At 46.2% G+C, this 15,292-nt stretch overlaps 2 protein-coding genes across 2 annotated transcripts in view; one reads left to right on the forward strand and one right to left on the reverse strand.

Moving 5' to 3' along the window:
- The window catches only part of dcun1d3 (defective in cullin neddylation 1 domain containing 3), a 28,244-nt gene extending 13,176 nt beyond the window's left edge, over window positions 1-15,068 (reverse strand). The window contains exons 1-2 of the mRNA XM_019881787.1: window positions 14,909-15,068; window positions 14,404-14,527 (exon numbers count right to left, since the gene is read on the reverse strand). The gene's annotated coding sequence lies outside the window, so the exon portion shown is untranslated. The remainder of the gene's footprint in view (window positions 1-14,403; window positions 14,528-14,908) is intronic.
- Window positions 4,499-9,992, forward strand: kcnj12a (potassium inwardly rectifying channel subfamily J member 12a). The gene is made up of 2 exons (XM_019881272.1): window positions 4,499-4,972; window positions 7,907-9,992. The coding sequence occupies exon 2, from the start codon at window positions 8,065-8,067 to the stop codon at window positions 9,388-9,390; it is 1,326 nt and encodes a 441-aa protein (XP_019736831.1). The 5' UTR covers window positions 4,499-4,972; window positions 7,907-8,064; the 3' UTR covers window positions 9,391-9,992.
- Window positions 15,069-15,292: the final 224 nt, after the last annotated feature.

Consider the following 15,292-nt stretch of genomic DNA (forward strand, 5'->3'; position numbering starts at 1 on the left):
AAGTCGATGGTTGAAATAAGGACCTCGAGGAGGCGGCTCTTCGCTGTAATGAGAGCGCTCGTTTCTGAGTCTCTCCCCTTGTGAATAATGTTGAGACTGCAGAGTTCTCCAGCTTTTGATGTTCAGTCCGTTTTACCACCGCCACGTCTCGAAAACAAAATAACTCGGGGCTCAATGTTACGTCCGTTTTACCACCGCCACGTCTCGAAAACAAAATGAACGACTTAAGTTACTCACAGAATGTTTGGAAAAACTGAAATATGAATTCGAAATTGCTGCGCATTTTCTGTCATCGTAGCTCCCTGCGAGCGTTCCAATACTGACGTTGAATACAGCAGCTCAACAAGTGGCGGTTACACTCATCTTATTTCTTCGGCTAGAAGCGCCGAGTGGGTGTCAGCCGTCCCTTCGAAATGCCCATTCTGTCGGATCTCGGAGTTTGGAATTGCTGCGCATTTTCTATCATCGTGGCTCCCTGCGAGCGTTCCAATACTGACGTTTACGTATTGAATACAGCAGCTCAACAAGTGGCCGTTACACTCATCTTATTTCTTCGGCTAGAAGCGCAGAGTGGGTGTCAGCCATCCCTTCGAAATGCCCATTCTGTCGGATCTCGGAGTAAAAGAGGCCGAGGTGTCTGTCCCGAGAGGGATAAAGTAGAGTGCCTCTAGTGTATGAGAGTAGAAATCCTGCAAAAAACGGCACATGGCGTTGGCATGTTCCCTTGTAAACAGGACAGCATCTCATCGCACTCTTATGAATGGCTTCGTATCGCTTCCTCCAAAAAAGCCTCGAGCTGAAGGAGAAAGTGGCATTCGACCATATGCTTGCACAAAACCACCATATGCCCCACTAGTTAATTCATGTTGTAAAGGGCCACGCAGTTTCGTTTTTTTTTTTTTTTTTTTAGCAGCTCAACAAGTGGCGGTTACACTCATCTTATTTCTTCGGCTAGAAGCGCCGAGTGGGTGTCAGCCGTCCCTTCGAAATGCCCATTCTGTCGGATCTCGGAGTAAAAGAGGCTGAGGTGTCTGTCCCGAGAGGACAAAGTAGAGTGCCTCTAGTGTATGAGAGTAGAGATCCTGAAAAAAACGGCACATGGCATTGGCATGTTCCCTTGTAAACAGGACAGCATCTCATCGAGGTGTCTGTCCCGAGAGGGATAAAGTAGAGTGCCTCTAGTGTATGAGAGTAGAAATCCTGCAAAAAACGGCACATGGCGTTGGCATGTTCCCTTGTAAACAGGACAGCATCTCATCGCACTCTTATGAATGGCTTCGTATCGCTTCCTCCAAAAAAGCCTCGAGCTGAAGGAGAAAGTGGCATTCGACCATATGCTTGCACAAAACCACCATATGCCCCACTAGTTAATTCATGTTGTAAAGGGCCACGCAGTTTCGTTTTTTTTTTTTTTTTGAAAGCATCTCAACATATCAGCCAACACGATTGAATGTTTTGTCCAGCTCTCGACATTTAAAGTCATGTGATTCTGTGAAGCGTGGACCCGTTGTTCTCTGGTCAGACTTGACAGATTTAATGCGTGTTCCCGAGATGCCGTCGGGGGTGATAAAGGGTCAACTGCTGGTAAATTTGGGATAAAATTAGGATTTTGCTGGGCTGCGCTCAGTGGAATGGACAGATGGAAGATGGGCTCCCACGGAGTCAAGACCTGCTACAAATAGCCGTGTGCACACACACACACACACACACACACATCCAAGCGTGAAAGTTTGAGCACCCACACCAACAAGTCGGTGAAACTCCACGGCACACTTCCAGATGATACCATTCTTTTACGATTGAATGCAGTGGTAAGGAAAATCAGTCATAAAGAGGAGTCATGTCCAGCGGCTCACAATTTAAGTGCGATCGAGTTGAATATGTCAGAACGTGATCTGGTTCTTGTTGATGCAGGGTTCATTTAGCAACGCACGCCTCTTGGAACCGATATTGGGTTCGACGACTGCTCACTGTGCGTGATTGTACCAATCTGCAAATAAAGCGAAGCCGGCGTCTGAAAACGTCTGGCCTGTTGATTGAGTCGAGCGGCTGCTCCAGTCAGGATTAGTTGTGAGCGGAGAGTAGGGCGGCTACGGGACACCGGGTCCCGGGCCAAGTCATGTTGAACACCCGCAGGGTATCAGTGATAGGTGCAAAAGTGATATCGTGAACAATGCTCATCCGCCCTCGCGTCACCCCATAGTAGGTAATGAAACTCTTGTCAAGCCATTTTACACCACGTCATTTAAAACCACTCAATTCTTTTCCTCCGGGAAGTTTTAAGGAATTGCCTTACCTTTTCTTTATCTACCATCACGCTGAATATCACTCTGTGTTGCCCAGAGCGAGCGTGGCAGAAATCACAATTCACAAAACACAAAGTGTCATTTTCATTCTCATTCAACATCCAACAAAATGTATCTTGGCCACTTCCTTGGTTTTGTTGAAGATTTCATCAACAGGCAGCTGGGCTCAAGAACAAGAGGCCCGCTTCACAACTCTCTGTCCCTGCCAGTGTGAGTACAACGATATCACATTCCTAATCCCTGCTGACGTGAAGTTAAAAGAAAAAAAAAAAAAAACAGCAATGGTACAAAAGTCCCGAAAATAACCAACAGACATGGAGCTGAGAGATGAGTGAACTGGGCTTTTTGGTCGAATGTTTGGCCAAAAAGCAACAAAGGAGACTTCTACTCCATCCACCCAGATTAAAACAAGGTGTACTTTCACAAGAACGAGGCAAGCGATCCATCTGCCACAGTGGGGGTTATGCAAAATAGATTTTTTTTCTAAATCATTCTCAAAAGCACTTCAGAAGTGAAATGACACTGGCATCCAATTAGCAAACAATCACCCCAGAAAAGGGGACTTGCTGGACATCTGAGAGTGCTATTCAGTAGTTCTGGGTCTCTTCTTCAAACATAAATATAAAGTATCGAGAAACAAATCTCTGGATTCTCTTTATGGGGCCTTTAAAAAAACCAATGCCCGCAAACGTCTGCTTCGGAGCTCGACTCAATCGCAATGTCAGAGTCCCGATTTGAATTTTGTGACCAGCAGCCCCTCCTTTTCCCCCAATTGGTCTGAAAATAGTCAAAATGTGTGATACCTGTAGCCATGGCAGCGACAGTGATTCCCACTTAGCCATCTCCGTAGGAGGCAAAACCCTCTCATTGAGACGCAGACATGCATATGCGTGCTGCCACCTGTGAATATGGCACACTTACATAACAAGGTCCGGAGTGGGGATAAAGAGGACCTTGTGATCTACTGTTCTCCGCGCTCGCAGCGCCAACAGCGTGCAAGGCCTACAATCGGCAAAAAGCTACACAATACCTGTTGCCGACACCGACCGGAGAGGCGCTTCCAGGGGTCTCTTTGAGCTCCCATTAGTTGATGTCCTCGGGCCCAAAACACAATGGCCGGGTGATGATCACACACAGGCTATTGCAAATCGCCCCGCACAAGTCTGAAATCAGTGGCAGAGAGCACGCAAAGTGAGGGAGAAAAGGGGGGCGGGGGGGGGTTGGGGTGAAAAGAAACCCGATGTTTTCCTCCGCTGATGAATCATTAGTGATAAAGCTGAGGCTGAGCCACCAGAGCTGGATTTAGAAACCTCACATTCATTCAACACTCTCCTTTTCGTTCTCACTGTCCTGACTGATGACTTGCCCTCTGAAGCGCTGAGGATGTCATACTTTGCTAAGTGCTACACACAAGGGAATCGGGCTACATGTAGAAGTCAGCTTCTGTGCAACACAGAGACAATTACGGGAGTTAAGGGAACTCTTCTCTCCAGGGTCAAAACGTGAGCCCTGTTGGCAAGATGTAAAAAAATACCTGAGAGCCATTGTCGGAAAAAAGCAGTCGCTTTAGGGGTACGGAGCGTCAGAGCGCCTCGTTGTTGCGTCTTGGAAAAGCTCCATGAGGACCCAGTCACCGGATACTGGAAGCGGCTAAGTCAACACATTGGATGCCCAGTTGAGAGTTGAGCGGGGCGCGGTTTCAGTGTACAGTCTTTGAGAACAGAAACAGCATTTACAATTTTTTTAATGATTTTCAAGCCTCATTTCGTGTACTTGCCGATTTGTTTTTTTTTTTGAAATAATTCTCGAAATATACGGACAGACACACATCTGTTTATCCTGCATCACTCTATCCTGAGCCTGCTACGCCTCAAGCACCACGTGTCCGTCCACATTCACATTCAGCAACTATTACAACTAATGCTGCGCGTGACAGGTGCTTCACCCAAAGAGAGAAGGTTGAATAAGCTCTTTTCCAGCTCGGCGCGATAACAGGACTTAACTCGGAGGAGAAGCAGAGCAGATGGGCTTAGCAAAGATGGTACTCTCCATTTGATGTGGGAAGTCTTTGTTTCGCGGGCCTCCGTTGTCTGAGTGATGCATCAAGTTGCTGTCAACTGGTAGTGCCGTGATGTAGGAAGGGAGGACGGGAGAAAAAAAGAAGGGGGTCGGGGTGTGGGGAGAAGGAGAGAGGGAGAGAGGGAGAGCGGCGGTCCAACGAGATCAGATTGCAAAGATTGATCGAGAGACGTGTTCACTTAATAAGCAGTGAGGAACTCCTTGACAGTTTCGAAGGAACTGTCAAGGATTGTCTCCATGTCGTAGAAGTTGAAGTGAAGCATTTGCTGGATATACAAGCCTTTTTTTTTTTTTTAATACTCGGATACTGTTCCCCCCCCCCACACCCAAGATTGACTGAGTGGATTTTCCTTCACCGAGATTCTCTGCCTTGCGACCAAGCAAGGATGAAGACCTGTAAAGGGAGCCCGAGCCTTCTGATGCTAAGGATGATGTGGTGCTTGACTGAGGAAGTGGACTGAAGCAAAAGACCGAAGAGCTCAGTTCAGCGATGCCTCAGTTCGGCTGACACGGATGCTGCAAGAGCAGAGAGAGAGCGCGTCTTTGGGTCCTGCGTGCAGCCCGGCAGAAGACGGATGAAACGAAAGGTAAGAATTCCCGACTAACCTGCAAGCGCCGGCTATAAAACTGTACACGCAACAGTCAAATAAACCCAACTGCACCGCGGCCATGAATGATGTGCTTGCACGGAGCGCTTGATAGCACCTTGCCCATTTCGATTTGTATTTAGGCAAGAGATGAATGTTATTCGAGGCCTCGCCTCGATTTGCGTGCTACTTTGTTGAAGCCAATACAGAATAACCGGGCTGCAATAGCTCTTATTTGACTTTATCATCATTGCCGGCGCAGAAGTCAAGCTGCGGCTCTTGTTAGTGGATCAAGACAGAGTGTGGAGGTGTACCTCCCATGCTGGCCAGTAATTAAGCCGAAATCGTTGAGTTTACAGGGAACAAATAAGCTGAAAAATGGAGCCACGGGTTCCCAGCAGAAGCATTTTAGGTACTCATCTCTTTCAAGCGATGAAATGCAACAACTTGTGTAACACCGCTGAGAGCCGAGTGTGTGGACGCGTGTGTGTGTGTATTCTTCCATCGCCGCATAAACAAAGCCGAAAGAGACAGCGGACGAAGCAAATGAAATACCCAAAATGCAGCACGCCATGACAGTTTCATGAGCTCATCCCGCTTTTCATCTCTGCTTTGTTCGCGCCACTCACTTTGAGTGGCCGAAGTGGGTTTGGAGCCGGCCAAGAGGTCGTTTTATTCGTCCCGTTTGGGAGTGAATCATCTGATGGAGAGGATTTAAAATGTACAAAATAAAGAGCTTGTGCAATGTACGTGGGAATGACCGCTGAAGGAGAGTCAGGTGTCGAAAAGGCTGAACATGTGCAGCTTGCAAAATAAAAAACGAAAACAACATACAATTTAACAGCTGCTGCAATGACGCGAGGTGACTCGCTTCTACATGAACTCTTCTCACGAGCACCTCTCTTAGGGGCCACCCGTGATGAAACCCCAACAGAGGGGAGGAGTCAGTCACACGTGCTTTCAAAAAAGGAATCACCCGCATGCAAAATAGCGAGCCGCTTCCATCCATCTTCGACGTACGGACGGCATACGTGCGTGTTCAAGCGGTGTTGCTTTCTATAGGAAAATACCCGCAGGTCACTTGAGAGGAGATGAAGTTGCACAATTGCAAAATCCAATGACACCTGAGCGCGGGGCTCTTCCTTCAACAATGGCCTCGGGAGGTGGCGAGCCGTCGCGGAGGCTCAGCTCAGTTTTCCCCCGCGTGCTCGCTCGCCATCACATCAAGTGTCCTCTCCCACTCCGCTTCATTATCCTCCCAATCGCCGCCATTGTTGTGAGCATCCAATCATGCGTTCTCTTCACCCTAATCAGCGGTCTCGGCTGCCCCCTCTCTCAAGGCCCCCCCGAGGAACAGGCTTGGCAGACTCAAAGACACGCGCAGCCCGGATAATTTGTCCTCCCACACGAGTCAGTGGTCCACCGCAGTAGGTGCAGCAAGCTGACCAAAAAAAAAGAAAAAAAGATGATTTATGAATGCCACGTAAACACACGGACAACAGATTATTTGACCAATACCGTCGGTTTTTGTTCCATGATCTATGCCAGCGACGTCTAGTGAAGAGGCGGAACAGTTAAATGCTCTCCCACGAGATGGCGGATTTTATAGAACTGATTTCTATTCCGGAGCAGTGTCCGTGGCTTATGTCAAACATTTGCACGAGGTCAAATCCAAGTCATGAGTTGGACCTCTTGCACGACGTCCACTCTGCTGACGCCCTCGCGTTTACAGCACTACAGGTGGTCTGGCGCATCGGTAGAGATGAGAGAAGTACTTCTCGAATGATTCCGAGGACTCCTGCGGGGTTTTTATTTACGTTCTAGCAACACGCTGGACACCCGACACTGCGTGACTATGATCGAGTGATCACGGACGGAGTTGAAGGGCTACTAAAGGGCAGCTCAGATCATGAATATGTCTCAGGCGAAGTCGCAGTCGTCAGGGTCACCGTATCAGCAAGCACTTTTCAGCGGTGCTTTTTGGGAACGCGTGAGGAAAAAAAATTATCTTTTGCGACAGAACCCGATACGCGTCGAAGTACGCCCCTTTGGAGACGCTTGCGAATGAGGCAATACGGCACCAGATTCAGGCAACTTCGGCCCAGGGCCGGGCGGCCGGGCATGTGGGATTTGGGAGTGCGCATGAGTGATCTGTCAAGTCTTCAGGGCCCGAATCAGGCAGACGCACACTGAGCGGCCGCGGCCAAGCGATAAAGGCTGTCTATGCCCAGAGGGGGCCACAGTCCGGTCCCTCATGGGCAAGAAGCCCTTGACCCAAGTTCAAAATCCAGCATGATATCCGGGGTCATCTGTTGTCATTCCAACACATCGCAAAGCATGCGCCTCTGCCCGGTAGGACTCTTTAAGAACTAAACTCATTCAGGTTATGGAGCAAAGCACCACGGGAGGCTGATATAAACGTAACGCATCCTTCCCAAAAAATGATGACGACGTTAAGTCGTACGCAACGGGGTCAAACAGAGTCCCGCTGCCTCCATCCCAGCATGCAGCATCTGCTACCGCGTGTCCGTGGAAGAAGTGGCACACACAGAGGCCCACTGGGAGTTAGCGTAAGTGTGCACAGACGCACGGCGTCGCCGACTCCCGGACTAAAGTATTCTGCTGAAAGGACAAAAGACAATTTGGGCCACAAAAGAACAGAATTGGAGGCTTTCCTGCCGCATTTGTCACATCGGCACGGCATGCAGCTGATACACCATAAATACAACCGAGACAAAGTGAATAAGGACAATTGATAGATGCGGCATTCACTTTTTGGCTCAAGACATGACAGCCTGTCACATTTTGTGACTCCTAAGCAGACACCAGTGCTGGTTGTCGCATCACATTTGGTGGGAGACAACTCGGAACGCCTCTTTCTCGAAGGCTCGATGCATTTTCCATGCACTGACAATCTCGTCCTTCTCGTTCTAGGGACTGGATTCAAGCACAAGGATCCCTCCCAGCTACCCGTCGAAGGCCTACTAAGATGCAACTTTACAAGTGATCAAGCTACGAGGGGTCTCGATCACCCGCCGGGACTCTATGGCCAGCCTTTCTGCTCCGATCCCGCAGCGGGAGGCGCCGGCAGCATGAGCGGGGGAAGGATCAACCGCTACAGCATCGTGTCGTCCGAGGAAGAGGGCCTCCGTCTCACGACCATGCACGGTATGAACGGTTTTGGCAACGGCAAGATCCACACGCGGCGCAAGTGTCGCAGCCGCTTTGTCAAAAAGAATGGCCAGTGCAACGTGCAGTTTGCCAACATGGACGACAAGTCGCAGCGCTACATGGCGGACATCTTCACCACCTGCGTGGATATTCGCTGGCGATGGATGCTGGTGCTCTTCAGCCTTGTGTTTGTCATTTCCTGGCTGGCCTTTGGCCTTGCCTTCTGGGTCATCGCCTTGCTGCACGGGGATCTGGATAACCCGGCCGGAGATGACAACTTCACGCCCTGCGTGCTCCAAGTCAACGGATTCGTGGCCGCCTTCCTCTTCTCCATTGAGACGCAGTCCACCATCGGCTACGGCTACCGCTGCGTCACCGAGGAGTGCCCCGTCGCCGTCTTCATGGTGGTTTTCCAGTCTATCGTGGGCTGCATCATTGACTGCTTCATGATCGGCGCCATCATGGCCAAGATGGCCAGGCCGAAGAAGCGAGCGCAAACGCTGCTGTTTAGCCACAACGCCGTCATTGCGATGCGGGATGGGAAACTGTGTCTCATGTGGCGGGTGGGAAACCTTCGCAAGAGCCACATTGTGGAGGCCCACGTCAGGGCACAGCTCATCAAGCCTCGCATCACCGACGAAGGAGAGTATATCCCCCTGGACCAAATAGACATCGACGTGGGCTTTGACAAGGGCCTGGATCGGATTTTTTTGGTTTCCCCCATTACGATTCTCCATGAGATCGATGAGGAGAGCCCCCTTTTTGGGATCGGCAAGCAGGACCTCGAGACGTCCGACTTTGAGATTGTGGTGATCTTGGAGGGAATGGTGGAAGCGACGGCCATGACCACTCAGGCGCGCAGTTCCTACTTAGCCTCCGAGATCCTTTGGGGACACAGGTTCGAGCCTGTCTTGTTCGAGGAGAAGAACCTCTACAAGGTGGATTACGCTCACTTTCACAAAACTTACGAGGTGCCGTCCACCCCCCGATGCAGTGCCAAGGACATGCTGGAGAACAAATTCCTTGTCCCCAGTTCGAACTCCTTCTGCTATGAAAATGAGCTGGCTTTCCTCAACCGTGAGGAGGAGGAAGAGGAGGAGGAGGAGGATGAGCAGGAGGGCGGAGGTGCTGGGAACATGACACTGGCAAACCTCAGTCCGGACCGGAACAGCCGACACGAGTTTGAACGCTTGCAGGCCAGCAGGACGCTGGAGCAGAGGTCTTATCGGAGAGAGTCCGAAATATGAAACCTTCTTCTAGGTCCAGGCTCCCTTGTCGGAGACTCCACAAATGCAGAACGATGCAAAGTGCCATAGGAGACATTGACGCGTGTGCTCGATTGAGAGAAAAAGGGACAACGTGGGAGTGAACGTGGCAAGCTCAGAGAATGCACCTGAGAAAATCGTAGTAAGGAATGTCCACAATAATACATACAGATCCTTCGTGGAAACTTGAATCTTTTTTCACGTGGTCACTTTGAGCGTGTTAACAATTCTAATGAGCAATGACAAACTGACATCATTGAATTGAAGGTGTAAATACGTTTCTTTCGTTATGCTATCGTTTGTGTGCCGTCTCGGTTTCTAAAAGCAGCTGTTGTCAAAGTAGATTGCGCTCCGTCAACTTTTTTTTCACCCCTCTCCGCACAATATTCTTATCGTTTGCATCGTGTAATAGAGATAAGTTCAGTGACACAGTTCAAAGTTTGCGCACTGCTGCATTGAGATGATATGAGCCATAAAAAAAAAAAAAATGATCACAAGCCACTGAGAACATTCCAAGTTGTGATCCGACCAGCATCACGTGAGAAGGCAACATTCATTATGTGCACTGTAAAGGGATGAGAAAAGAAAAAGAAAAAAAAAAAAAGAAAAAACTTGACAGAACTCCAATGCAACCTGCAATGAGACTAGTCGGGGATGTGGTTATCTCAACTCTTAACCCCAAATAAGCACCTTAACGTGTCGTTTGTACTTTCATTTTCAGCATAAACTGATACGCTGAACAAAATAAAATCAGTTTAATTTTGGAAGCTTCACAACAGCTAAAACCATAACAAATAAACACCTTTTTTTTTCATGACCGTAATCTTTGCATACTTTCCAAAATGCCACGCAATACGTGATCTTAAAATTATTCAGTGAATTCAAAAATAGCTCAAATATAATTGTTGACCTTTTCATATAAGAGCATCACATTTGATCAATATGCTAACGCGGGAAATGTATTGGACCAAAGCCTGGATAGAAGCAATAAAAACTGAAGCACAGCTTTGATTTTGTTTCCTCACTGCTTCTTTTAAACATTGTGAATATGAAAACACACGACTTTGGATGATTCTAGAACAGCATGCCAATAACGTTGGTATTTCTGAAGAAACGATGACAGGTTTACACCACACTTTAAATGCAATACGCTGCTATGTATGCATTATAAATAACGACATTCACGAAAGAAGCTCGGTAGAAAGAAACCCCAATCAGCAAAATAACAGGAAAGACAATTTTTACATGTGGATACAAATGTACCTGGCATTAGAAACTAGCTTTCCAAACCAACCTTGTGATGTTTCGTTTGCGTGCAGGCCAATGAGATGAAAAGTATTTCATACGAATATATTTGATATACGTGTGGAATTGAACGCTCAGGAAAGGACCGTGAGAAAGGTGTCACGTCGATCAGAATGTTTGCCTTTTTATTTCTTGTCACGTTGAACCCCTTTACAGTTACTTCGATTCCTGACATTTATTGCTCAAATGTTCACTTTCTTTGTAGTTGTTATTTCAAGACATGAAGTATGATACAAAGAGTACTTTTTTTTTTTTTTTTTTTTGGAGAACAAGCGCTCATTGCCTTCTGGGAAGGATTTAAATGCTGATGTTTCTCCACACCCGATCACAATTATTTACTGGTTTTAGGTGAAGTGTCACAAAAGGTTCTTTGCTGCACTTCTGCATTCACTTCAAATAATACTACCTTCACTTTTTTGTCCGATTATTTTGTTATTTTATGTTAACTGTTGTGTAAAAAAAAAAAAAAAAAAAGTGTTTTAATTAATTATCTTAAGTGTGCCTGCGATTGGCTGGCAACCGGTTGTGGGGGTCCCCCGCCTACTGCCCGAAGACAGTTGAGATAGGTTCCAGCACCCCCCGTGACCCTCGTGAGGATAAGCAGATCGGGTGATGAATGGATCTTAAGTGTAAAAATACGGTAACATGATAGAATTGGCTAAATAAAGCAGCTTATTTTTTATACACAAAATTCTTTGTGATAAAACGCAGTTCTCTGTTTTATCGGAATTCAACAATGATTCTCTATTCTCTAAATGTGGAATCGATGTTTTTCTTTTTTTTTTCCATTTTCTTTTGCTCGTTTAAGTTCCATTTCGCACATTTCAGAGTGGTATTTCTCTTAAAGGGATGATTGGAAAATAACTTTGACCTCTGTAGAAGTCTTCCTAAATGCCCGGTAAATTGTCTACTGGGCTTTTCATTTTCATTCAGTCACATAAGTAATTCAAATAAAATAAAGTCCACAAAATAACAGTTTGCTGTTTGTGTGTTTCTTTTGTTGACTGCAAGTTCCCGGCCTAACTACTAATCAATGGTTGAAATGGTTGCTAAGGTAATACATCACCATGAAGGGTGCCTGCCTTAAGTCGAGAGCAAGATTCATGTCACCGCAGCCAAATGATTCCACGGTCTCGGGCCAATTATTCAAGAAGGCTCATTCATTAATCACGATGACAGACAAGCAACCCGCGAAGCCACGGGCCTTTTGGCCAAAGATGAACTCGACAAGAGGATTCGATCAGATCAATGGGTGAATTTTTTTTTTCCACCCCCAAGCATCAAATTCTGTTTCGATAGTCCAACATGTTTGCTGAATACATGCGCATGTACCGGTAGAGGCAAAAAAAAAAATCCTAACATGTTATTTATCAATGATAAATATTCCCAAACTATTTGCATGGGATCGGTTGTTGTTCAGCGACTCGGGTTGCGGTGAGAAAGTTGCCCACGCACAGCTAGTGACAGATGTTGCTTTATCATACTGGCCACGGGCCGCGGCTGCGATCGGGTCTCAGGATGGAAACACAATGGGAGCATGCAGGCCTCGTTGAAGCCTTGTGCCCAGTTGCATTATGTAACACTTCAGGACAGTGACGACAAGAGCAGCTTCTTTTTGGATTAATGGCGTTAATGAGCACCAACTCTGCGATAGCGTCACAGATTTTCAGATCACCGTCGAGGAAAACTCGGCTTTGAAAATGAGCCGACTTTTAATCGCCTGCTGTGTGATATGACAGTGGTGGTTTAGCATCACAGTAGGATTAGACACCGAGAGGTTCCGGACAATCAAGGGCATGTTGAGATAAACTACCCACAAACTGAGATCCAGATGGATAACAGAGAATGTTATTTCTTGTTCGGCCGCGGCTTTTCACAGATGTTATGAATATTAGAAATGCACGGAGTGGGCCGTACGTCCGCGGTAATGTGAGTCCGTGTGAGAAAATGAGCCCTGGGAGCCTGTTTTTGGAATCGAATTCTTTCAGTTATCTGTCTTAAACTGTCTACTGCATTTTATATTATATTGAAACATGCATGTTAGTGCACAGTGACTTTACTAATACCTCAAGTTCACAGACTCTCTCTCTCTTTTTCTGTGGCACCAGTCTGCAGCATCGCATATTTGACTGGAAATGCTCAGTTTTTCTGCAAAAAACAGATATGATTTTTAATGTTAATGTTAATTATGCAATGGTGAATTTTGGAACTACAATCTCACGGGAATGTCCCTTCTGCAATTCCCAGAGAACAGCCAGCTGTGTTCAGTACACACAGACATACACACGCCTTTCCTCTAATACTCGAAAAAAAAAAAAAAAACAAGAACACCTAACAAAGCTGGAGCCAGCAAAAAAAAAAAAAAAAACATTGGAAATATGGGTTTATGCTGATAAACCTTTTGTTAGCAAATATATAGCCAGCAAACTGACTAAATACCAATTTGAAAGACAAAGTTGTCAGCTCATCTGCAAGTGACTGTGACCTGATTTTCCATGATGAGAACTTACTTTGAAGGAGGGGGTTGGTCCGACTTTATTTAGGATCCTCTCTGCTCAGGCAGGTGTCTCGATTGTATCCAGGTTGATTCGCAAAGTGACATGAATGGACAACCTGAGGGGGCCTGCTCTCATTTCCGTATTCCTAACCATAGATCATTACCTCGCCTGAAGGCCCCTGATAGATGGCTTATTCGCTAAATATAAATGGATATAAAAATAAAGTGAAATACAATGTTTGGAAAATCCCAAAAGAGCTCCACTGGACAGTAAATACAAATCAAGAAAAGTCATGAGCCACGGTTTCGATTTACCTTTCATAAAGATGATCCTCATCGGGGCCAAATGTACAGATTGATGCTCACAATTGAGTTTCTTCTTAAGGGTTTCTTCATTTGATTGCAACCTATTGTGTGCTTGGCTCGAAATGTAGCAGTGAATCTTATACTGTAGGCCTCCAAACACCAGTAAAATAAACACCGCTCAAGAAATGTACAGTTGCAAGAAAATGTGAACCCTTTAGAATTACACTACTTGGATTTCTGCATATATTGGCCATGAAAATTTTTCCCTCATTAAGTGACAGCAGTAGATCTGCCTAAATTAATACCATACATACAATCGCTGCACGTTTTTGTGTTTTTACTGAACATACCAGGTGCTGAAAAAGTAAAAATTCCACATGCGATTCTCATGTGGGTCACTGAATCACTGTCCAAGTACCGTTCAGTTGCATTGAATTTAGGTTGCTTTATAAATTTAAGAAATGTTGGTTTTGCATTTATCAAGGTAAATTCGTATTTAACTGGAGTGGTCCAGTCAGAGTCCTGACCTCAATCTAATTGAGACGCTGCAGCATGACCCCTAGAGAATGATTCAAACCGCACGTCAAAAAATATGACTCAGCTGGATGTTTCATACAATCCCACATTTTTCCTAACCTGCAACACTAAACACATTTACATCACATTTGGTAAATTATTCGCGTGCTGTGAACATTTTCACGTGTGCTTCATTTGTGCTGACGTAAGCTTTAATCAACAAAAGTGCATCTGTCCAAAGCGTGAGAATGGACACAGAGATGGCTTAACAGGTTCCCCTGTCAGCACCCTTCTCAAATTCATCTCCCAGTGGAAGGAAAAGAGATAAGATAAGACATCTCCGAACAGCCCAACGGCCCGCCATGGCCTACCTGCCTGCACCGTGCCAAGACACAGGGGTCATCTCCTGCCAGCAGGACGTCTCCAGTGTCAGGCAGAATGGACGCCTTTGTTGTCTTCATGGGACCTCCAAGTGCCTCCAGTGGTGTCTCTGTTCTGAATAGAGCACAATGTCCCTTTATCAACGATGATGCACACCCGAGAGCAAACAGAGACAGTGAACCTTTATTGTAGAACAACTTATTCAAATACAACTTGTGGATGTCGAAGCAGTACATTTTACGTCATTTGGTGTCATGATCAAGTATCATTTGGAGAAAAGATTCATTGAAAATATCTCGGGTGATTGAAAAGCAACTCACAACTTTAAAAATCATACTTACAAATTATTTACTTTCAGTAAACTATGAGAATTTAACCGCAATTGCATTCTCCCGTTTTTTGTGTATGTTTGTACTTGCATAAGAATGAACAACCGTGTGGTGTGGGATGATTGACCGATTGAGTGAAGGATGATTTTCAGTGGCAGGACCTCACCTTAGCCTCGCTCTTTGCTCACCATGCATACCACCACATGCACTCTCCATTCGAGCAGTTTCTTTCCACTTCTCTGCCCGAAGCAACCGGAACACTCTGCAAACAGAGAATTTGCAGCAAACGGGAAAGAAAAAAAAAACAACTGAAAACTCTACTCATTCGTCCCACGATCACGCTTTAAAAAAAAACTCAGTGAGGGATGCTGCACATGATCGCTGCACGTGTTGTACCCCGTTTTGAATCTTTTGTTAAATTTGCAACGACAGTTTTAATTTTACCTACGTTTGCGAGTTTCACAACATAGTGGTAAAGAGCGGCACCGAGTGGTCGGGTTGTTTTATTATTGTTTTGGATTTAGCCAATCCGCTGCGAGAATATTGTGAT

This window comes from Hippocampus comes, unplaced genomic scaffold, assembly GCF_001891065.2.
Source record: "Hippocampus comes isolate QL1 unplaced genomic scaffold, H_comes_QL1_v1.1 scaffold330, whole genome shotgun sequence".
Classification (NCBI taxonomy): Eukaryota; Metazoa; Chordata; class Actinopteri; order Syngnathiformes; family Syngnathidae; genus Hippocampus; species Hippocampus comes.

Coding starts and splice junctions, on each gene's coding strand:
- kcnj12a (XM_019881272.1), top strand. CDS start 8,065: ATGAGCGGGGGAAGGATCAACCGCTACAGCATCGTGTCGTCCGAGGAA.